Source organism: Acartia tonsa, chromosome 11, assembly GCF_053477335.1.
Source record: "Acartia tonsa isolate MP-2025a chromosome 11, ASM5347733v1, whole genome shotgun sequence".
In the NCBI taxonomy this organism is placed as follows: domain Eukaryota; kingdom Metazoa; phylum Arthropoda; class Copepoda; order Calanoida; family Acartiidae; genus Acartia; species Acartia tonsa.
This window is the reverse complement of record NC_137270.1, coordinates 45,535,058-45,559,281: the sequence shown is the minus strand read 5'-3', so window position 1 is coordinate 45,559,281 and position 24,224 is coordinate 45,535,058. Positions and strand designations below refer to the sequence as shown.

Sequence of the window (24,224 nt, the reverse complement as noted above, 5' to 3'; positions counted from 1 at the left end):
TTTGCTTTGCTTTGTTTAAAGTTTTTAACCAATAACGAAAATCTACGGAAGGAGTAATTTTTTTCTATATTGAGGATGTAACTGTACATTGATTAATCGTCTATTTTCTTATCCCATAAGATTCCTGTATTTTATTATGACTTACAAAAAGTCATTTATTTAGTTTTCAATTCTTCCTTCATTTAAGAAAATTAAAGGACTTCGATCGTAATGTTACAAGTATAAAATCAGCTTAAAATTGAACAGAGAACTATATTTAGATGTCGAAAAATCCAAAAACAATCTTGTGGACATTTCTTTTAATGTTTTATTTGTTGTTTAGGTTGGCCGTAAATCTGATATCTACGTGACAATGGTTTCCTACACTCACCAGGTATTTAATTATGTTAATAGATATATTATTACTTGGATGTTGCATCAGATTTTCATGTACTTAAAGCAGCTGGCTAAAGTAACCCCTTTACTCCATCCCTTATTCTTCTATTTGATGAAGGAACTAACCAGTAGTTAAGGTCCAATTTATCAATTTCTCCCTGTCATATTCTATATCCATTACAACTTCAATGGGCGCCGAGATCATGCACGTTTTACTTTTGGGAGTCGAGTGTTTAGACTAGGAAGAAAATATGTTCAAAAATTAATGTTCCATCCCGTTCCCAATATTTATAAGCTATCTAATACAGAATTTCTTAAATAAGAATGGTCAGAAGCTTGATTAATCGTCAATTGGACATTTCTTCTTAGGTATTAAATTAATCTCCCTAGATTCTTTGACTTGCGCATAGCATTTGACAATGATTGCTTGAACCATTTCAGGTTGCTGGTAAGAACTGGTTTATCGCGATGGTATCTACCACCGTGGAGACAGCCAACCCCGAGGCTGAGATCCAGCCAGGTCTTAACCTCCTCGGACCCATCAAGAATAAGTTTGTTCAGGTTAGTAATAACTGTTTAATAGCAAAGCCACTTTCCATTCAGGGGTGTATATTCTGCATGGGATTCCCTGCTAAAGTAAAATAAAATGTAGGAGAGAGTGGAAAATTAAGAAATAAACAGTCCTGAAAACATTTTATTAAGGGGGGGGGGGGGTTAATGCAACCATCTCGTAATCAGTGAGCAAATGGCACTTACAATTCGAATTTCGATCTGAAATTTTGCATGAGTAATCCTTGGTAGGTCTATTTTCCCTAAATCGAACAAAAAGTTGAAAAAGTAACGGCTTAGCCGTTTAGCCGTTTTTTGGCTATTTTTAGGGCAAATCTGCCATAAATTATGTAGGAATCAATTTTTTGAAACATATTTTTGCTTTAAATCATGTGAAATGATACAAAAAAAACATTTTTAGATTTCTAGTACCAGCAACTAGTAGCTAGAACCGTTTGAAAACGTTTTGGAGCAGCATAGAGTATTATGTAGGGATAGGTTTCGTGATGATTTCCCTTGAAAATAGTTTTAAAAATGGCTTAACTGCTGAGCCGCCAGCCGTTAGCTGTTACTTTTCCAACTTTTGTTCAATTTAGGGAAAATAGACCTACTAAGGATTACTCATACAAAATTCCAGATCAAAATTCGAATTCTAAGTGCCATTTGCTCACTGATTACGAGATGGTTGCATTAACCCCCCCCCCCCTCATTTCCTTTCCTTGGGAGGAAAAAACAAAGATATGGGATAGGGGGAAAATATGAGTAAAATAAAGGATACTGAAAACATTTTTACGTTTTTCCCCCTTCTTGGGGGCTTTAATTTTGATTGGTTGGTTCATGAAGTTGAGTGTCCAAACATTTAAACTACTTATTGTAATCTATAGAAGAGGTAATTTGGTGTATCATCATGTACATCAAAGGAATGTACATCAATTTATCGGCCATTGTCTTATCCCTTTCGATTCCTGTATAAAATCTTTTTCAAGTCATTTATTTTTAAATCCCTTGGCAGGTATCTGAGGTGTACGAGCCACTTGACGACGGAACCGGCAACCAGGTGTTCATCAGCAAGTCGTACGACGCCACCAGCCACTTTGAGACCACGTGTCTCAACGTGCTCGACATCTTCAAGCGCGGCACCGGCGAGGAGTTTGACTTCAGCAAGGTTAAACACACCCTGGAGGATGATGTCTAAACTTGCAAAATCCAACGTTTACCACTAATTCTAAAACAAAATGCGCTAAATTTTTTTTTCCAAAAGGAGAACAGTTTTGTCAAAATAGCGCCAATTAAACAAAAATGGGCCAAAATAGTGACAAAATTAGCGCGAAACTTCACCATGTTTAAAAAAAGCGCGCCAAAATTTTCAAAATGGCGCGAAACCATCCAAAAAGCGCGGGAAAAAGGAACAAACCAGTTCTCTTTTTTTTATCTATCGTATCACCGATGTACTTGTGCACGTTGATAATGTCACTTGTACGTTTTTGATTTATTAAATTTTATTTATTTTTTGTCCCCCTCTCTGTATTTTTTGGTGATTTAGTAAAGTGATATAAAAAGTAAAAAAATGAATATAGAATGTTTTAATTTTGTCATTATTATACCCAAAATAACTACCCAGTCTTGGACAAATATTTTATTTTTGATTATTTTACTTAAAGTTTTTTTTAACTATTGTTTGGACCAATGTATATTTCAGTTAGGGATTTAGTAATTTTAAGCATCGAATTTTATGATTTTTCAAAGGTTTTAGATATGTTTAAAAATAACTTGGTAGATGTTTCATCTTATTGTATTTAAAATTCCTGGTGTCAAGTGGAAAATTTGCTTTTTAGTAACATCAAAATTAAGTTTTTTTTTATTGAAAATATTCATTATTTAACATGAGTTATTTATATTTAGAAATGAAACCAAAGTAAAAAAAATGATGAGAAGTTGTCTTTAAAAAATAAAAAAATGCACTTAAATATTAGTTTAATTCCCCATTTCATCTTAAACAGCACAATTCTAAATTCTAGCTTAGATATTTTAAACTTAAAAACTTCAGCAAAATTCCTAAAAAATCTAAATTAAAAATTTAATCTATTATAAAGTTAGAAAATATAAAAAAAAAGATGGTGATTTTTAAAAACCAGTTCTTAGATTTTTTTGATAAAAAATTGTGTTGATTGTTTTTTTATACTTTTGCTTAATATCTCCTTGCATTTATATTATTTATATGGGTTAAGCCTTTTTAAAACTTAAGAACAAATGCTTTATTTTTTATTTTAAAAAGGCTCAAAACATATTTTCAGCCCAGCTCAATTTGTGATTTTTTCAAGAATACAAATTCATTTTTTCATATCCTTTAGTTTTATGCTTAATATTATTTCCAAAAAATGTCTTTTTTAGCTTTGTCATCCTTTAATAAAATTTAAAAAATCCACTAATTATAATTTTAAAAATCTTCAAATTATTGGATATGTTATTAATGGATAACTAGTCTAAATAAAACGAATTATTCCTATGTATTTTTTGTCCTTTATTTAGTGAGGTATTTCAAGTTTATGTTCACAGTTTTATAAATAAATGTCATTTTATCTAGTTTTGTGTTATAATTCTTATAATAAAGTAACAGTGTGTCTGTACCGAAGAATATCGCAAACTGCTGAACCGATCGGGTTCTCCTTAACAGAGTAGCTTTTCATAGCTCCCAGGAAGGTTTATAACTAAATCGGGGATAGTATCTCCACCCTCCCAATATAAATCGCCCCTATAAAAAATACACTCTCCCGATTTTTCAAAAAAAAAAAACGTTTAAAATGAATGGGCATGGGGGTCAACTTCCCACCCAACTATAAGTGCCCCTAAAGGCTTCTCAGGGGCCAATCCGATAGTATATATTTATAGAATTAAAGGGTGTGCAAAAAAAAATACGGACATTTTTAAAATTGAAATTCTATTTTTTTGGAAATATAAAAACGATTCCTGTTCTACGTATAGTTTAGGAGGGATGTGGTAAAATGTCCCAACTGCCTTAAAACTTGACTTGCGAGTAAATCATTAAAGATTAGAGTACATAAAAAAATATGTACCTTTTTAAAATTGAAATTGCGCGGCTTGTGTTAATAGTAGAAAAATGTTACGCATATCGTTAGAACCGTTAGGAAGTCTATTTTTTTGGAAATATAAGAAGTTAGAACGATTCCTCTGCTAAGTATAGTTTAGGAGCGATGTGGTAAAATGTCCCAACTGACTTAAAACTTGACTTGCAAGTAAATCATTAAAGATAAAAAAGGGTGTGCAAAAATGCGGACATTTTTAAAATTCTTACTGCTCGGCTTGTGTGAATAGTAGAAAAATGCTATGTATATCGTTAGAACCGTCATAAGCTCTATTTTTTGGAAATATAAGTACGATTTTTGTGCTATTTTTAGTTTAGGAGCTGTATTGATAAATTTTTTTTTTAGTTTTAAGTCAGTAGGGACATTCTACCACATAGCTCATAAATTATACGTAGCACATGAATGGTTCTTATATTTCCCAAAAATAGAGTTTATAGCGATTCCATAGGCATGCAAAACATTTTTCTACCATTAACACAAACCGAGCAATTAGAATTTTAAAAATGTACGTATTTTTATTTGCATACCCTTTAATTTAATCTTTGATGATTTACTCGCAAGTCAAGTTTTACATCAGTTGAGACATTTTAACACGTAGCTCCGTAACTACACGTAGCAGAGGAATCGTTCTTATATTTCTAAAAAATAGACTTCCTAGCGGTTCTAACGATATGCGTAACATTTTTCTACTATTAACACAAGCCGCGCAATTTCAATTTTAAAAATATTGCGTTTTATTATGGAATTTTAAACTCATCCCCCTCCAATATAAAAGCTTGGACGTATTTTGGAGAATAAGTGAGATGATCCTTTTTAGGGATTCATTTTTGTACTTAAAATAAAGACATTGCATAATCTTTCAAGATTTGAGAAGTTAAGATTGTATATTTAATGAGTTTACACAATGTACTAAACTAGGACAAAACTTTTAATAAAATCCCTCCTTGTTAGTACACATTGATTAAACTATGATTGTGTAATTAAACGAAAGATAATTGGCCCTAATTAATAAAAACAGGAAAAAATTCTGATGTTACAGGATCTCCATAACCTTTTGAAATAAATCATGTGATGAGGGGTTACCTTCAATTTCATAACTTCCGTCTGAAGACTGAACCAAGTAGCGACAATATTGATTACCTACGACTTAATTATATTTTTTAAAGATCACTTCTAACAGAAATTAGTGTAACTATTGAATGTATTTGTCCCTGTTTAAAAATAGGAGTGGTATATTGCATGACATACATTTTATATTTTTATGTTCATATTGATAGATTAACGCAAATTTCCCGACAGATCAAAGATATTCTATATCAGAAACTAGAATGTAAGTATTTAGTTGCTTGATAAATTAGTCATTTTTTGTATAATTGAATTATATATAGGTATATATTTTCGGTAAATTTTTTAAATCATAAAATCAAAGAAATTTAATTTGCCTTTTATGGACAACCTTCAATTATAGCGTACCATAAGTAGTCTTAAAGATAAATTTATATTGTTGCATGAACAGTATTCTTATTGTTTCCGCTACCTTACAACAAAAGTGTCCTTTTCTGTTAGAAACCTGTATCTCATTTATTGCGTACTTTACATCAAAACACATAGCCGCCGAAACTCCTTCAAAAATCCCACCTTAAATCTTATTAAACAAGGATGACAACATCAATAAAGGCGAAGCTCTGAAATTGGAGGACATATTAACATTAACACTTGTAGAGTGAACTGAATAAGCAGAATATTAATGCATAAATCTAAACAAAATTGTAAGTAAATTTGTTGCAAAACTGCATAAATACATGATACTGTTTAAGGACATACATACATTTTAAAGGAATTTATTATAGAGATGCTTCGCCTATAACATTGTATAACATTACCTTGTTGTAATAGAAATCAGTATACCAAAAATCAGATGAATCAGATAATTCTAACATACAAAATTTGTTGTCAAAACAGTTTTGAAATGAGCATGTTTTAAATGGACGGACTTTCTGATAACGATTATAGAGTTGCTGCTCTTTCTAAGTCGTACCTAACTGTTATAGGAAAAAGTTTGAAATCGATAGGACAATTCAAACCTGTCTAAATTAACGAAAAGAGCTTACCGTATATAATTGACGGACTGACCCTTTTTATAGAAAAGCTTCGATTTAAAAAAAATCCTATCTTTAATCTTGTTCAATATTGAATAATTATAAGGCATTTTGGGTCTTAATATCCCATTCCCATATAAAGCTTCCTTGGAATGAAAAACTCCATTGATTCCGCAGTCGGTGTTCTTCAAAATGTTTGTCTTTCTGTCACACATTTTGGGAATGGGGTTTCACAGAGAGCTCTTGGACCCGAGAAATTTGACGGACACAATACAATCTGTCCCGATTTTGTAATACTTTTGCGGAACATTTTTCCAGTTACGTCATATTTTTCTTTCCCGAAAAAGGGAAGGGAGAAAGAAAAAAAGGGAAGGAAGGAAGAAAAAAGAGATGGGAGAAGAGGGGGTTTTCCCCATTTCTTTTGAAGAGATTTTCTTCCCCCCTTCCTTTTTTCGGGAAAGAAAAATATGACGTAACTGGAAAAATGTTCCGCAAAAGTAATACAAAATCGGGACAGATTGTATTGTGTCAATTTGACGTATTGATTTTTTTTTAAATGTAATTTTTTGTGGTGGTGTGGGAGATCAAAACTTAAATAAATAGCTTGAAACCACCACAGGACCAAATTATAACTTTATATTATTCTTAGATTAAATTTGGGAACTTGTGAATCCTTATTCCTGGATTTAAGGGAACCCCCATCCTTTTTTTTGTTGAAAATGTCTCAATAGCCAAAAGAAGGATTCTATACAGTAATGAGGATTTCCTATAAGGGACGGCCAAGGGGGGGGGGGGTTAAAGGGGTGATTACTCCCGCCCAAACTCTTTGGTTTTTACTTTCTACTTCCTCACCCTCCCCCCCCCCAAAAAAAAAAAAATAAAAAAAGCTTGGACGTGTCTTTATGATATAAATATTACCCCCTTCCCCTCAATAAAGAAGCCTGGACGTTCTTGTTTCCTATCAACTCTTTGAGCGAAGCTCCGGAAAGAAAGGGGCGAAGTCACAAGTATTAATAAAGTAGTAAGGTTTTTTCCGCCTAAAGCTTAAGTTCTCCATTTTAAGGAAGTTGTTGTCCTCAGAGAATATACAGGGCGTTTCTTTAAAAGATGAAAAGAATTGTTTAATTCATCTTGCTTACCCTTCTTAGTTCATTACTTTAAAAACTAAGTTTAAAATTTTCAATCTTGATTAGACTAATTAAGAAATGATATGGATGAGTTTAGTAATTTTTAAACTTTAATTCATTAGTCTCGCAAACAAGTAATCCCCCATTTGCTATAAATATTCAGACTAATAAAAAAATTATAGGCACTCCCAGGAAAAACCCAAGGTGTTCCCTTATCCTAGAGAATATTAACCAACCAACCTTTCAATGACCAGTAAAAAGTAAATCACTTAAGACATAAACCATGTCATAATTTTAAATTATTACATTTTTGTTCCTAATATATTAACTACTAGCGGTTTTGCCCTTTGATTCAAGGGGCAAAGCTTTATAGTAAAAAAAATGGGGGTGTATTTCTTATGGAGGCTTTTCCCCATGTAATGGTGCGGCCATGGGCGCACCCTTATTTGTATATGTTTACAAAAATAGAAACAAAATTTTTTTTGGAGTTTTTTTTTATTTTTTAGTTAATGAAGGTACAAACCCCGCCCCCCCCCCCCCCTCACCAAAAAAATAGCTTAAAATCACAGTCAGACCAGTAGCTAATTTCTCTGATGAGTAGAGCCCAATCGGTTGAGCATTTACTGAGATCTTAAGCTTCAGACGAACAAACACCATTCTACTTTGCCTTGTAGATACTATTCTAATTTACTCTTTACTCCATTTTTAGTTGATTTCTGAAAACATATTTTACAACAACTTTTCTGGTTTTCTTTTGGCTGCATCAATTAGTTTTTGGTATAGTCTAAGCTGAGCTGACGAGGAAATAGGACTTGTACTTCTTTGATATTCATAATACATTACTTTTGTCTCATGTATGAGAACTGCCAAAATTTCTTTTAACTTAAAATAACATTTAACAGAAAATTTCAATTTCTATTGACATTTCATTCAATTATGACAAACATCCTGGGATATCCTCTTTCTTTTTAAAATATAAAATACGTAAAAATAGGTTGATCAAACCTCTTGGGGCAGAGCCCCTAGTATTTCATAAATGTCTGTCTGTCTGAAGCTTAAGATCTTAGTAACCACTGAACCGATTGAGCTCTACTTTTCAGGGAATATATACCCTGGTCCTTTGATGGTTTTAAGTATTTCTTGGGGTGTGAGGCAAAGTCCCTATAGGCTAGGGGCGAATCCGCTAGTATTTCATAAAGAAACTTGAGATATCTACATTTCCAAAAAAGTCATCGGATTTATTTCTCAAATACAAATTAGAACGATGACTGTCCGCCCGAAGCTCAATATCAATGAACCGACAAAGTTGTGCTTCACAGGGAATATCACTACTGGTCATGTTGTGGTTTTAATCGATTTTCTTGGGGGTAGGACACCACCAATCTCACAAAAAGAAAAAATATAAACAATTTGGGGGAAGGAGTACGAATCTCCCATTAGAATATCCCCCCCCCCCCCCACACACACACACAATTTTTCATTGTTTTCTTTTTAATAGTAAGAGTTAACTTGTAAACCTAGTAATGATTTGTAAGTGCTTTATTGTCAGTTTCATTTTATCCAGTGTGCGTCAAATTGTGCCAAAGAGCAACTTTACTTAGAGCATTTTTATGAAATCTCTGAATCTAAAACCATGTATATATGTATGGTGGAAGGGGACTGTTTAAGTGAAGCCTCTAGAGGCTATGGCTGAACTCACTAGCGGTTACGCCCCCAGTATCTGGGGGCTCTGTATTCGAGATATTAAGTTTTAGACAAAAACTCCCACTACTTTATATAATACTTCGCCCCAAAAGATGGTGGTAATATATGTGTACAGATATTTCTTTTAAGCTTTGGTAATAGTAAAAAAAATCCTCTAATCAAAGATACCCTTTGGCATAATTGAAAATCATTACTAATTTTAACTAAGTATATAAAGATTAAAGGAAAAGAAAACTTACATCTCACCCCCATATTTGTTTAATATGAAAAAATTAGCGGACGGTTATTTTTTTTTCAAGTGAGGTGGGGGTGGGGGGGGGGGATAATAACGCCATCAAACAAGCATCACCGCAGCATAAAACCAGTAAGCATAAGCAAGATCTTAAGCTTCAGACGTACAGACAAAGATACGTCACTCTCCATTTATTATAGAGGATAAGATTAATTATAATAATCCTTATTTCATCTTAAAATGTGTAACATATATTTTGTGTTTAGATAACTTTAATAATATTATGACATATATTGGCTTGGTTGTAGCCCACATATTGTTTTTTATTCATTTGACAAACCAGCAATCTCAAAATGTCAAAGGTAACAATTTTTATTTAGTGCTTTAATCAAATCTATTTTTAAACAATACTAAATCTCCTCAACCAATCACTTTAAATTAAAGAAATATATACGGATTGAATAGATGTTATCCTATTTTCCAACAAAACAAATAAAAATATTGAAAAGAAAAAAACTATATGTCAAAGTTCTCTGATAAAATAACATACATGTTTCAGATGAGTGTGGTTTCAGAAAAAGTTGTTATGAGGGAAGGTAAATATTCAAACAAAAAATAACTGAAAAATATTTTCTGTTTTTTTTTATTATTAGCGAATCTGCTCTATGGTACGAAATGCCCGTCCTTCTATCCATCTGTGATAAAGGTTGGAGGGAAACGTGAATTTTGCGTCTACTATTCATGAATGACGTCTTGCCTTTTGTGCGAAGATTATTTTATACCAATGATCAATATAATTTGATCCGTGGGTCTAATGGTATGGTAATGTCCTGATGGTCATTCGATTAATATTTGAAATATTTTAAAGAAGTTGTATCAACTTTTTTGCTTTTTATTTAAGATAGCTAGCCGGTTCTTTCAGTAAGTAGTAGATGTAAAATTTTTCATAGAATTCAGATATGCAATCGGTTTTTTTTGTAGACCTCTTGTTTTTTAAGTAATTTAAGTTTTTTTAAAAAATAATTAAGTCGGTTTTAAGGTACTAAAACACAACAAAATAAAAGAAGAAAATAGCCAGTATGAACAAAAATAGTAAGATCTTTAATTTGACACCTTACTTTTAAAATTCTGTTGAGTAATTGTTGAAAAAATCTATTTTTTTAACCTCGGTTTAATCAAAACATTAAACCTAAATATTTTCTCATACAGACATAAAAAATATGGGTTCATATATACCATTAGAATGAGAAAAATAATATGAATCCATTGTAAGCAAAATTGAAAAAGTTTAAAAAAATTGTAATAAAAAATAGAAAAAATAAAAAGTTTATTTTAAGAATTGTAACTACTAAACTAGCCAATCACAAATCGCAAAAATTGACAAATCGGGAAGCTTGCCCTATAAAATTAACCTATAGAATTGCCAGAAAAAAAGGAGAACGTTCATACAATATATACAATAGATACTACAATAAATATAGTGATATTAAAGAACATGTAAAGAATGAAAAATTATGAACAAATATGCATCAGTCTGTTTATAAACTTCAAAACAATGCAGTTAAAAATACATTATTGTTTCTTGTGTTTAAAAAATATCTGCTACATTGCATTGTCTTTTGTTTAGGTTTTGTTCAGGTTTGGTTCAAGCTAACCCTTTAAAGCCGAAAATTATGATTCTTAAAATAAACTTATTTTTTTATTATAGTTTTATAAAACTTTTTCAATTTTGCTTAGAATAGATTCGTAATATTTTTCTGATTCTAAAGGTATATATGAACCCTTGTTTTTTATGTCTGTTTGAGAAAATATTTAGGTCTAAAGTTTTTATTAAACCGAGGTTAAAAAAATAGATTTTTTCAATAATTACTCAACAGAATTTTAAAAGTAAGGTGTCAAATTAAAGATCTTACTATTTTTGTTCATACTGGCCATTTTCTTCTTTTATTTTGTTGCGTTTTAGTACCTTAAAACCAACTTAATTATTTTTTTTTAAAACTTAAATTACTTTAAAAATAAGAGGTCTACAAAAAAACCGATTGCATATCTGAATTCTATGAAAAATTTTACATCTACTACTTACTGAAAGAACCGGCTAGCTATCTTAAATAAAAAGCAAAAAAGTTGATACACCTTCTTTCTTGGATTTTTTAATAGAATTTTTTAGGCAAAGATTTTCTTGATCAAGGAGTTTCTATCTCAATTGGTCCGTCAGTCTGTCTCTAATGCTCTAAAGGACATAAAATTTCTACAGAGGAAATGTGTTTTTCTGATTTTTACGATACAAGTCTGATGGTGAAAACTTTGCTGACCAATGCATGTCTAATCTAAAAATCAAATTATTAGTCTGTCTACTGGTTCTACTTTTAAAAACAACTGGCTATGCTTTTGTGGTAATACGACACCCATACGGACAGGCCCAATACAGAGTTGCTTCGCTGTGACTTATGATAACAAACCCACCGCACTAATCCTATTATATCACTATCCATCTCATGACCGCTGTTAACCCCGCACCCGGCGGTCAAACTAAGCCTGCCTAAATGTGGGGAGGGGACTTGAACATGCAACTATCACGAGTCCATCATGCACTTATATAATCGGGAGGCACTGCCTCCCCTTTTACCACCGCTGCCCCCACAGCCGTCTACCGTCGGGCGCTAAGCCCTAGCGCCCCACACCCCCTTCAAACCTAACTATTGTCATATTTTTGTTGTATATATATAGTAAACATAACTTGTAAATATTATTCAGTTTAAATATATAATTCTGTATGATTGAATCCTGCTTGTTTGTTTGGTAGAATACTTAAAGGCTAGGGCCCGTTGAATCCGAACTCGTTACCCCGTGGGCCGAGTACGCTCGGCTTACCAGAACTTGGTGTCAGCTGTGAGATCGAGCCTTACAGAACTAGCCTATTCTACCTCTGATTGGACCCTTTGGCAAGTAAGGGGACAATCAGCCGCCAACTGAGAAGCCAACTGACCCGTGAGACGGCCTTTTTAGGTCAAATTTCCATCATTTTGAACGCAATATGTGGGCCTCTGGCCTACGGCAAGCAGATTTAGCCTGCTAAAAGCGCCAGTTAAGACGCTTTGTCCGTGTCGTGTAGGAGTAGCGCTAGGTGCGCAGCCACGGCAACCGGATAATTTAGCTCAGACGGCTACAAAACTGAGTCTAAATTGGCAAGTGTAGCTGGGACAAGCCCCAGGACACCCAGGCCAAACCTACGAGACAGACAGCTGTGTGCTGGTCTCCCTAAGAAGGCAATGTGTGGCTGCGAAGCTTCAGCACACAAGTAAGCCCTACCACTGCGACGGATAGCAGATTTCGAGCCACAGGCACGGCAGGAAGGGACATTCCCTGCCGCTGTCTCCCAGGATTCGAACCCGAGGCGCTGTAGGACGGGCCATTCCCTGCCGCCATTTGTCGGGATTCGAACCAGCGGCGCTGTAGGACGGGTCATTCCCTACCGCCGTCACCCCTCTGAACCTTGCAGGACGGACATTCCCTGCTGCCAGTGCTTCCAGAATCACACCTAGAGCTCCTAGTGATAACAACACATCATTGTGTATAAAAAGTCAACCAAGTGATAAAAATAAATATAAAATTGTTGACCAAGTGATAATTAATAAGCTCTAGTGATTCGAAGCTACAGTCTAAGCCACCATGGTAAGCGATACCACCATAGCTGCGGTGCGGCCACCACCAAAGTTTCTGCCAACCCCAGCCGAACGAGAGACCCCCTTGTCCCAAGGGCAGGACCTCCACTTCCCCTGCCATATCAGGGTGAGGTTTCCTACTCCTGACCCTGCCCAGCATGTACAGGTTGATGCCATGGTTGATTCTGGCAACCGTGTACCAGGGTCTGCTGTAATTTCTGAGCACCTCATGCACGCGATGGGCGTACAACGCATGTTGATTCCGGACAACACCCAGATCCTGACTGCTAATGAGGAAGGCCAGCCCCTCCAGGTAATTGGAAAATTAAAAGAGTTATATATGGCAGTTTCACACACTCTTATACTCCATCTATACCACGTGACTGTGGTCCGAAATCTCTCCCACCCTCTGAACTTAGGAGGGTATTTTCTCAAGGAGTTCGGAACTAGGCTCTGTTTCGACATGCAACCACCTTGCTTGTGGGCGCGTGGGGAGTTTATCCCACTCCGTGGCGTCCCCATTGACCGGGAGACAGCCGAGAGAGAGCTAAGCTATGAGGGGCCTCTGCCAGGCCCCCTGCCTGAGCAGCCGCGTGTGGTTGAGAAAGGCACACACTGGGTGGACGCTGAGCTCAACGCACACAAGGGCGCTAACCTGCTAGCCATGGGGTTGCCCCCAGTGCCCAAGGTGCCAAGGGAGAGCCTGCCAACAACGTTTCCTGAGATTGCCAGCCCTCCAGAACCAATCTTCTCCTCCGACATTTTTATCAACGGCCAGCCGTGTCCACCTGGCCCCCTCTACCTGGGACCTCCAGCCAGTCCACCAGCCAAGCCCGAGTCCAGACCCGTCAAGTCGCGGTCTGATGTACCCGGAGCCACACTCAACTCTCAGGCCCCAGCCTCTCCCGGCGCCGTGCCCGTCAAGTCGCGGCCGGACGCCCACGGAGCCAAAGCTGGACCCAGCATTTTGGCCTCTCCCAGCGCCGAGCCCGTCAAATCGTGGCCGGACGCCCCCGGGGCCAAGCCTGGTTCCGACCCGTCAGCCTCTCCAGAAGCCGAGCCCGTCAAGTCGCGGCCGGGGGGTCCCGGAGCCAAGGCTGACCCCTCACCAGCCACGTATAGGCTGAGCGCTGTCACTCCAACTGACGGTCAACCACCCCAGCTCCGCACAGCCAAGCGGGTGGTCCTGCCTGGCCGCGGGGTTATGGCAGTCCCTGTTGAGCTAGTAGGCCATCGCACCAAGGATGCCATTCAACTAGCTGCCCCAGAACAGAGGTTTGGGGAGGACCTTGTTATTCCAGAGGGCCTGTATGCCCACAGGCCTGGCTCTGCCACTGTGTTTAGAGTACTGGTGGTCAATGAGGGGGAGGTGCCCCTCTTGCTGGATGCTGGCCTCCCAGTGGCAGGGGAGCTGGTCAAACCTGACATTCTGGAGGTCTCTGATACGCCTCCCCCGCGTCTCCACTCGGTCCAAGAACCTGCTGAGCCTATAGACATGCAAGAGTTGTGGGAGGCCTTGGAGATGGAAGACAATGAGTTCCTACGCAAGGACCCCTTGCTCAAGAAGGAGGTCTGGACTACGTTGTCAGAGTACAGGGACGTCTTCTCCAATTCTACCCCCGGCTGCACAGATGTGGTTGAATTGCAGCTGCGCCTCAAGCCAGGGACCCAGCCGATCCGCCAGAGATTTAGGGATCTGAACCCGCGGCAAGAGGCTGAACTGGAGAAACAACTGGACACTTGGCTGCAGGAAGGAGTCATAGAGCCGTCGGACTCCGCCTGGAGCAGCCCCCTGGTGCCCATCAAGAAGAAGGACGGGAGCACCCGCTGGGCCGTCGACTACAGGGCCCTCAACAAGTGTCTGGAGCTGGACAGCTACCCCCTGCCCAGGATCCAGCAATTGGTGGAACGAGCTGGCGGGCACCGTGTCTACAGTGCTCTAGACGCGGTGGCCGCATACTACACCATCCGTGTGTCTGAGGATAGCCGGCCCTGCACCGCCTTCACCACCCCCAGGGGCTTGTATCAATGGAAAAGGATGCCCTTTGGCCTGGCTACGGCACCGTCTGTCTATTCCAGGTTTATTGCAGGGGTCCTAAACCCACTAGGCACAGCCAACCTCCAGTCATACCTTGACGACGTCCTGACCTTCCACCAGGATACCTGGGCCCACCTGGCCAGGCTCCGAGAGGTCTTGGAAGCCCACCGCAGGGGAGGGATCCGCCTCAAGCCAGCCAAGACCAAGTTGTTCCGGTCCAAGGTGGATTATCTGGGTCACACCCTCAGCCGAGAGGGGATAGCCATGCAAGAGGACTATATTGACCGCATCTTGGACTGGCCAGCCCCTAGCACCCCCAAGGATTTGCTGGCGTTGCTGGGCTTCTTTGGATACTACCGCCTGTTCATCCCAGAGTATGCAGACCTCACATACGAGATGAATCGGCAGAAGACGGCCAAGGCCCTAACCTGGACGCCTGAGATGGAAGCCCAGCTGCTGCAACTCAAGGACAAGTTCCGACAGGCCCCCATCCGAGCGCCGCCCAGGTTTGATTTACCCGCAGTGTTCCAGCTCACCACAGATTTCAGCAGCCGCGCCATCTCTGCCATATTGAGTCAATGCCAGGAGGGCAAGGAGAGGCTGATTGCCGCCGTGGGGCGCAAGACAACCGACCCTGAGACGCGCTACCCGTCCTGGAAGGGAGAGATGGCCGCCATTATCTATGGGATCCGAAAATTCCACGGCATCTTGTCCTACCGCAGCTTCCAGATCAACACTGATTCCTCTGCCCTGCTACAGATGAAATCACTGAACACATCCACAGGGATGGTGGCCCGCTGGCAGGAGGAGCTAGCGGCCTTAGACTTTACCGTCTGCCACAGGCCTGGCACCCAGAATACCAACGCCGACGCCCTCAGCCGCCGGGAAGATGCCAACATGCCAACGGCTAGCGCCGAAGAATTAGCAGAGCAGGCGGAGTATATCCACAACCTGGCCCAGCTAGGGGAGCCCGCAGCTAGCCGGCCTCCTGCCGCCGCCCGACTGGACTCAGCTAGAGTATTGGAAGCCCAGACACAGGACCCCCTCCTGCTCCGTGTCCGCCAATGGGTGGCTGATGGCAAGGCCCCAACCAAGGCTGAGCTGCGTGGCAAGGAACGAGACGAGCAGCAGTACGCCAGCCGCTTCTCAGCCCTGGGGCTTGACGAGCATGGCTGCCTCACCACCACTGACCAGACTCTGACAGGAGAGAGGACAAGATACCTGCTGCCGGCGGCCCTCCAGCAGGATGCGTTCTTTCTAGCCCATGGGACCCCCATGGCTGGGCACTTTGGGATGGACGCAACTATCGCCCGCGTTGCCATGCACTTCTGGTGGCCCAACCTGGCCCGTGACGTCCGCCTGATGGTACAAACCTGCCCTGAGTGTGTCCAGAAAGTTACCAAGGAGAGGCTGAAGCAGGGGATCCACGTGCCCTCCCGCCAGGGGTATCCACAGCAAGTCCTATTCATCGACCTGGTGGGGCCACTGCCAGAGACCCCAGCTGGGAACCGCTACATCCTCACCTGCCAAGATGGATTTAGCCGGTTTGTCAGCCTCTACGCCATCCCCAACAAGCGCACCCTCACGGTGGCTGAAGCCCTATTGCACCGCCACCTGGCCACGTTCGGGTGCCCCCTGAAGATCCATTCCGACAATGGAATGGAATTTACCGGCCAGGTATTCCAGGAACTGGCCTCCCGGCTCGAGATTGGCCTGACACATCCACCACCCTACAATCCGCAGTCCAACCGAGTGGAGAGGTTTCATAGGACGCTCAACACAGGCATGCGCCTGTTCCTAGACAGAGACGATAACAACTGGGAGCCCCACCTGCCTGCCATCGCCTTTGCCTACAACACCAAGGCCTGTAGATCCACTGGTGTGACCCCGTTCCTGGCCTTCTTTGGGAGAGAGGCCAAACTTCCAGTGGACATGGTGCTACGGCTGCCAGAGACCGAATATGCTTCAGTTCCAGCCAACGTCCAAGCTCTGTTGCAGCGCTACTATGCAGTTTATGATGCCATCCAGCAGAAGGAGGAGGGAGCCATCAGGAGGAGCGCGGCAGCTTACGAAGGCACGAGGTTGAGGTATGAGGTTGGAGACTTGGTCTGGTACCTGGCCCCTCGCCTGGTGCCAGGAAAGGCAGCCAAGATTACCAAGAGATGGACGGGCCCCTGGAAGGTAGTAAGGAAAGCTACAGAAGTCCATTATGTCATCAAACCTGCCTCTCCAGTAGCCAGGATCTCAGAAGTTACCGCGCATGTAGGCCGACTGCGCAAATACACTGGAGATGTGACTGCCCACCAGATCCCAGAAGACATCCAAGTTGACGTGGACGGCGACGAGGATGCCACCGAGCTGCCAGTTGGAGCGGCGGCGCCCGCAGCCAGCAACCCAGGAGAGTTCCCAGTGCACCAGCCAGCCGCAGCCGCCCCACAGCCTAGCGGCCAAGATCGTGACCCAGTGGAGGAAAACCTGCAGGAGCAACCCAACGAACCACCGCCGCCGCCGCCTGTTCCAGAGCCACTCAGAGATGCCATCTGGAACCCTGACGCAGACATGGAGAACCTGCCAGCCAGCAGCGGACCTGTAGGAGAAGAGCCAGCCACTGCGATGGAAGAAGCCGCCCCAGAAGAAGAAGAAGAAGCCATGTGCCCCCTGCTGATGACAGCCATCCCCATCCGGGTAGGAGCTAGGAGGCCAAGCAACCTGAATCAAGCAGGCGCCCCCATGGAATTCTATGCGCCCTTTGCCATCACCATTCCACCCTTAGGAACCACCAGAATCTGCCTAGGCCTCCGTGTCCAGTTACCAGCCGAGACAGAACTGATCCTGCAGACGAGGCAAAATTTCCAGCGGCGAGGCCTGGCCGTGGCCAACCCACGCCTAGAAGCCAACCAGGAGCTGACAATGCTGATCACCAACCACAGTCAGACCGAGCAACGAGTGTCCCGAGGAGCCTGTGTAGCCCGAGCTGTCCTCCACCGAGCTGTGCCCCAGGAACTGCCTGTCCGGCGCATGAGCCGGCTGTCGTATCCCCAGGTTCAAGGCCTGGTGTCTCAAGAGCCACGCAACCCTTGAAGGGGAGGTTGTGGTAATACGACACCCATACGGACAGGCCCAATACAGAGTTGCTTCGCTGTGACTTATGATAACAAACCCACCGCACTAATCCTATTATATCACTATCCATCTCATGACCGCTGTTAACCCCGCACCCGGCGGTCAAACTAAGCCTGCCTAAATGTGGGGAGGGGACTTGAACATGCAACTATCACGAGTCCATCATGCACTTATATAATCGGGAGGCACTGCCTCCCCTTTTACCACCGCTGCCCCCACAGCCGTCTACCGTCGGGCGCTAAGCCCTAGCGCCCCACACCCCCTTCAAACCTAACTATTGTCATATTTTTGTTGTATATATATAGTAAACATAACTTGTAAATATTATTCAGTTTAAATATATAATTCTGTATGATTGAATCCTGCTTGTTTGTTTGGTAGAATACTTAAAGGCTAGGGCCCGTTGAATCCGAACTCGTTACCCCGTGGGCCGAGTACGCTCGGCTTACCAGACTTTTATCAAAGAAAGACTGGTGAAATTTTGTGTGAAGATTCGTGGACCACTGATCATCGTTACTTGCTAAAGTCCTTCTGTCTGTCTTTTTTCTTTCCTTTGAGGTGCAAAAAAATAACTATTGTTAATAAAAGCCGTAACCTTTAAATTATATATATATATTAGGCCATAATATCAATTTGCCTTAGGTAGCCCTGAAGTATTCTTATTCTTAAATGAAAGTAACAGTATTTCTTACTGTGTGTCTCTCTATGTGTTTGTACAGAAGGATCTCACTAACAACCAGTTAGACTGGGCATCCAAGCTTTTTATTTAGGGGGGTGGGGGGTAAACATTTTTGAAGGGAAGGTAATTTGTCTTTTTTTTTGGGGGGGGGGGGTAATTTAGATAATATTAAATATTTAGTAGTAAAAATGCGGGCAAAGCGCGCAAAATTTTTTTTGTTAGGGATTATTTGTTTTTTTTTTTGGGGGGGGGGATTAAATACCCCCTCCTAAATGGTAGGTGGTGCATCCCCAAGGTAGGGTAAATTTTAAATGGGGGAGTAAAATCAAAAAAAAATTTGGAAAAGAAGGTACCTGTTTTAGGAAAGGGTTACTCTACCCTCCCAAATGAAATCGCCCCTGGAAAAAAAACAAATATTTTTACTTTTAAAACTAAAATTTTATATGGAGGGTCGACCCCTATCTGCCCTCAAGTGCCCCTAGAGTCCTCCAGGGACGTAGCTGCTATTTATCCCTGCATAGATTCGAATCAGTACGTAAGACAATTAGGAAACTCCTAGTCTAGCCAAAGAAATTTTAAAGGATTTGACCCATATATTTAGAATTGCAGGAGGCATAGCAACTTGTGCTCAACAGGTTCCATGGCATGTTACAATTGAAAGAAAACCTTCGCCAGATGAATTGCCAAGTTAGTTATATTTTTTTGCGAACATAACAAAATTCTAAAAAAAATTCATGATAAAAATTAATACTATGTTTTAGTACGCAGACCTTGCTTGGTAAATTTTTGCTTTAAATATCTATCTCTATAAATCGGTTGGTATTTAACTCAACACTGCACTGATCAAATTTAAAAGATTCATATTCACCAAATATTTATTTAAAAGTTTTTTTTATTTAAGTACAATTTTCTTTAAAATGCAGGATTCTCAAGCTTTTTTAATCATCTGATTATCAAAATTTAACATTTTATTTTAGTTTATCAGTCAAAGCCTTTTTCTATATCTTTGGTTTATTAAGAATGAGAAAAAGTTTAATTATGTAATTCTTTTAGAATTAATCTGTAAATTAAGGCAATGTGAAATATAATAAGGATTTTAAATTATTTCAGGGGAGTATATAACTCCTTTTTGTGGAGGGGTTCTGATAACTGAAAAGCACGTAATATCAGGAAACATTAATATCATTAATACAACCCCCCCCCCCATCGTGCACACACATTTCGAATTTTATATAAAATATTTGTAGGGTAGGCATTTTTTTGGGAGGGGGGGTGTCCCATCCCTCCCAAAATAAATGTAAACTACCGCGACCAGTATCCATATATGTGTAATATAAGTTTATTGTCCGTTTTTCGAATTTTTTTCAGTTAAAGATATCAAAATTAAATTTACCTGTCGTTTGAAGAAAACAACAATGACGGTGACACTTTTTCAGGTTTTTGGCTATTTTTATATTTTTCACATTTTCCCCATATATTTGGTGTTTATGGTCCAATTTTCAAAAATTTTAAGTTAAAAATATTAAAATAAATTTCTGGCATTTTAAGAAAAGAAACAATGGCGGCCAAACTGCCTTTTAGCAGGTTTTTGGCTTTTTTATATGTTTGACATATTTCCCCATATCTTTGGTATTTTTGGTCGATTTTTAAAACTTTTTTGCTTTAACAGTTTCAAAATGTTTTTTCCCATTGTTATGTGCATCTAGTATGTAATTTACTTTAACCGTCTTCATCATACAAAATAAAACAAGGTTTTGTTTGTATTTTCTCCAATAAATCTATTCTTGATTTTAATAAATACACTTTAAATCTACTTCGACGTATTCCCAACAACAAGTAGACAAACTTTTAAAAAAATTATTGTATTATATTTGCCCTCTCAATAATGATTTAATATAACTTGCAGCTGCTCATTGTTTTTGGGGTAACACGTACGACCATAAGAATGGAACAACGGAAGTGTGTAGATTCAAAGACAGAAATTCAGATGTAAGAACCTTAATGTTTTGATAATATCAATTTAATTATGTTTTACATATCTTTATATAAAAGTAAAAGGAAATATGACTGTCAATATATTTGTACCAAATGATCTCACCAACAACTGAACTGATATGGTTCTCCTTTATAGTGTAGCTTCTCATTGTTCCTGGGAACTATTTTGGGGGTAGGTACCACCACTCTCCCACAAGAAAATGTCCATAGAATAACCTAAATGATTTTAAATTTTACTTCCCCCCATTTCAAGTGCCACTAGAGGCCTCTAAGGGCTTAGCATCTTGTATAATTATATCTTTATATAAAAGTATAATTTTGTCTGTCTGTCTGTTTGTCTCTACTGAAGATATCTGTAATCAATGAACCAGTAATGTTCTCTTTTACCATGAATGTAGCTTTTCATCCTGAGGAGACAACACCTTCCCAAGAGAAATTGTTCCTAGAAAAAAATACCCCCTAATAAAATTTTTTAAAAACTTTTTCTTTTAAAAACTATAGTTAAAAATGGGTGTCATCGACACCATTCCATCCCCTCTATCTCATTTATAAATAGTGGGTAGAAAAATATTTTAACCTAAACCTAAAACGAAATGCTTTTGTATCTTAATTTTCTCTCCTCCCCATCTAAACAGGGTTACCTTTAATCAATATTAAAGCTGCTGTTTTATTCTAGGATTGTAGAACAATGGATTGCGGCCAAGCCTGCTACAGGTAGAAATGCAGCTCTTGTCAATTAAGACCTTAGGTTTTATTTGTGGCAAATAATCAGAGAAATAAATGTGACGATCCTGTAAGACCAAGAGTTTAGAGAAATATCCTATAATACATGGCTATCAGAAAGTATTAGGAAGCTCAATAAATTTTTTTTTTACTATTTTAGTGTAATATTTTGTTCATTGCTGCAGATTGACAAATTTAAAATTTATTTAAGGTTAGATGTAAGAGACATATCTGTCTATCTTGGATTGACCACACGGGACCCCATAGGTATTACAACAGTAAGCTGTAAAACAGCAAAAGACGAGATATACACAGCAAATTTAATTATCAATTCTAAAAATTTATTCTTAGAAAAATAGATAACACCAGAAACTTATCTAACAATTTCTTAAGGCATTTTTTTATTACATATTTATGTATTTGTGCATTGTGCTCATTGATGACTAAGAGTCTTTTTTTTATCAAATAATTGTGACATAATTTCTTAGTTACTATGAAAACTTATATAGAAATGTGTAAAATCTTAACTATTTATTTTCCACATATTGTATCTATAATCTATTAATCATACATCATAAATAATATACTTAATATCATGAATAATATATACAATAGATCTTTTCATAAAAATACCCTTTCTCGAATTTCATTCTTCTGCTAACCTAAAAAGTTACTTTAGGGGCCTAGAAATACATGTACAAAATTTCAGCTCTTTATCTCTACTGGTGACCTAGCGCCAGGCATGTAAAATATCAACAGATAACGGTAGAACGGCGGTTTTAACAATATCTCAGTAATGTGCAGGTTTTAAGATCTTCTGCATATTTCAATTTAAACACATAAGGCCAAAGATATTATATCCAAAAAATCTTTTGTCAAAGTCTACTCTACACCTAGCGCCAGTCAGTTTTCTAAAATCATGCATTTTATACCTGTGAAAAATGAAATCGCCAGCGCTAGGTGTAGAGTAGACTTTGACAAAGGATTTTTGGGATATCATATCTTAGGCCTTATGTGTTTAAGTTGAAATATGCAGAACACCTAAATTCACCTTCCAAGCCATTCTCTAAGCATTTTAAATTTTTTTTATGAAATAACGGGATTTCAAAAGGCCTAAAAAATATCTTTTTTTGTCCCTTTTTACACTGTTTATAGTTACAACTTATTAAGATATTATTCTCAGTTAAAAAAAAACTTGGCGCTTCCAGCACCAAAACCGGCAAAAACAGGCAGTGAAATTTCTGTACCCCTACTTAACCCCCTAACAGACCCCCCCCTCTATCTCGGCTCCTGTTACAGATAGAGACGTAAAATTTTTTTCTTGTGGTTCATGTGTATTTTTAGAGAAAATTACTTTTTCTAGTCATAGCGGTCAGACCGCTCCTTATCCGCTTTTTAGCGGCCAGCCGCTAAATATTAAAACTGCTGTAGAGCAGCCAATTTTAAAGCTAAGAAAACCAAATTTTACCACGAACTATTATTTTAAGGTTAAGTTAAGTAGGGGTACAGAAGTTTAACCGCCTGTTTTTGCCAGTTTTGGTGCTGGAAGCGCCAATTTTTTTTAACTGAGAATAATATCTTAATAAGTTGTAACTATAAACAGTGTAAAAAGGGACAAAAAAAGATATTTTTTAGGCATTTTCAAAAGGCAGTTTTGAAATCCCGTTATTTCATAAAAAAATTTAAAATGATTAGAGAAAACTGACTGGCGCTTGGTGTAGAGTAGACTTTGACTAAAGATTTTTTGGATATAATATCTTTGGCCTTATATGTTTAAATTGAAATATGCAGAAGAGCTTAAAACCTGCACATTACTGAGATATTGTTAAAACCGCCGTTCTACCGTTATCTGTTGATATTTTACATGCCTGGCGCTAGGTCGCCAGTAGAGATAAAGAGCTGAAATTTTGTACATGTATTTCTAAGCCCCTAAATTCGAGAAAGGGTATTTTCATGAAAAGATCTAATATACAACATACTCGGATCTTAATCTAAATATATTTTAGGACGAAATGGTTTCAATACAGACGCACTTAAAATAAGTGTAGCCCATATTGACTTCCACGAAGGTAATTAGACAATAGACATACAAGTTAATATTAATTATTAAGCTAATGAATTAATGATATATCACACTGTAAAATGTTTATTTTTCATTTTGAGTATATTTTTAGTAATTTTGGCCTTTAAGCTAAACTGAGAAGCATATTTTCATTATTTAATGGTTGGAATTGTATTCTTTTAACATTCAAAATATTTTCACTTATTTTGATTTTGATTTTCAAACAAAAAATTGTCTCTTGAAATGAGTCCAGTAAATAAACATCATGAATAAGCCTTGGGGAGGGGGTGGGGGGGGGGTGCAAGGAAATAACGTTTTGAGGAGGTCCATACCCAAACTTAAAAAGACTAGTAAATCATTCTAGCAAGGTCTTGTATTAATACACAGACATAAATACTTTATTTAAAGACTTTTCTTGTTTAGATTGGAATAAAATAGCTGATGATAATGATATTCTGGAGGGACATGATCTTGTTGTCCTAACATTGGAAGATAGTGTAGAATTCAAAGATGAAATTCGGCCAGCCTGTTTACCAAATCCATCAACTTTAATTCCAGGAAAATTTCGTAATCTATTCATGAAGTCTTACTTACTCTTAGAAAAAAAGCTTTCTTTCAACATAAAAATTTGGTTAACATTAAGACATTTCAAGAGTATTTATATAAAGAAACTTCTTTTTCTAAAAAAATAAATTTATTGTAAACAAATGTTTCAAATAATATAGACAAAATACTTAGGAGGTAATACATGA

General features: G+C 38.7%; 3 protein-coding genes across 3 annotated transcripts in view; all 3 read left to right on the top strand.

The window, feature by feature from the left end:
- The window catches only part of Gdi (GDP dissociation inhibitor), a 57,688-nt gene that overhangs the window by 9,343 nt on the left and 24,121 nt on the right, over positions 1–24,224 (top strand). Inside the window, exons 10-12 of the mRNA XM_080177693.1 lie at positions 323–373; positions 817–936; positions 1,937–2,121. Of these exons, the coding sequence (XP_080033819.1) occupies positions 323–373; positions 817–936; positions 1,937–2,119 (354 nt within the window). The 3' untranslated portion in view covers positions 2,120–2,121. The remainder of the gene's footprint in view (positions 1–322; positions 374–816; positions 937–1,936; positions 2,122–24,224) is intronic.
- LOC145331316 (uncharacterized) lies at positions 9,461–19,939 on the top strand. Its single transcript, XM_080175934.1, has 4 exons — positions 9,461–9,552; positions 9,750–9,786; positions 19,294–19,379; positions 19,803–19,939. The coding sequence occupies exons 1-4, from the start codon at positions 9,474–9,476 to the stop codon at positions 19,937–19,939; spliced, it is 339 nt and encodes a 112-aa protein (XP_080032060.1). The 5' UTR covers positions 9,461–9,473.
- On the top strand, positions 20,602–24,224 carry LOC145331315 (chymotrypsin-like elastase family member 2A). Its single transcript, XM_080175933.1, has 6 exons — positions 20,602–20,681; positions 21,364–21,401; positions 21,622–21,677; positions 23,417–23,479; positions 23,896–24,039; positions 24,211–24,224. Exons 2-6 carry the CDS (start codon positions 21,376–21,378, stop codon positions 24,222–24,224), a joined length of 303 nt encoding a protein of 100 aa, XP_080032059.1. The 5' UTR covers positions 20,602–20,681; positions 21,364–21,375.

Excerpts from the sequence above, each read along its gene's own strand:
- LOC145331316 (XM_080175934.1), top strand. The coding sequence starts at position 9,474 with ATGACATATATTGGCTTGGTTGTAGCCCACATATTGTTTTTTATTCAT. Across the intron at positions 9,553-9,749 it reads GCAATCTCAAAATGTCAAAG|ATGAGTGTGGTTTCAGAAAA; the intron begins GTAACAATTTTT and ends TACATGTTTCAG. Across the intron at positions 19,380-19,802 it reads TTCGCCAGATGAATTGCCAA|GGGAGTATATAACTCCTTTT; the intron begins GTTAGTTATATT and ends AAATTATTTCAG.
- LOC145331315 (XM_080175933.1), top strand. The coding sequence starts at position 21,376 with ATGGATTGCGGCCAAGCCTGCTACAG. Across the intron at positions 21,402-21,621 it reads TGCGGCCAAGCCTGCTACAG|GTTAGATGTAAGAGACATAT; the intron begins GTAGAAATGCAG and ends AATTTATTTAAG. Across the intron at positions 23,480-23,895 it reads CCATATTGACTTCCACGAAG|ATTGGAATAAAATAGCTGAT; the intron begins GTAATTAGACAA and ends TTTCTTGTTTAG.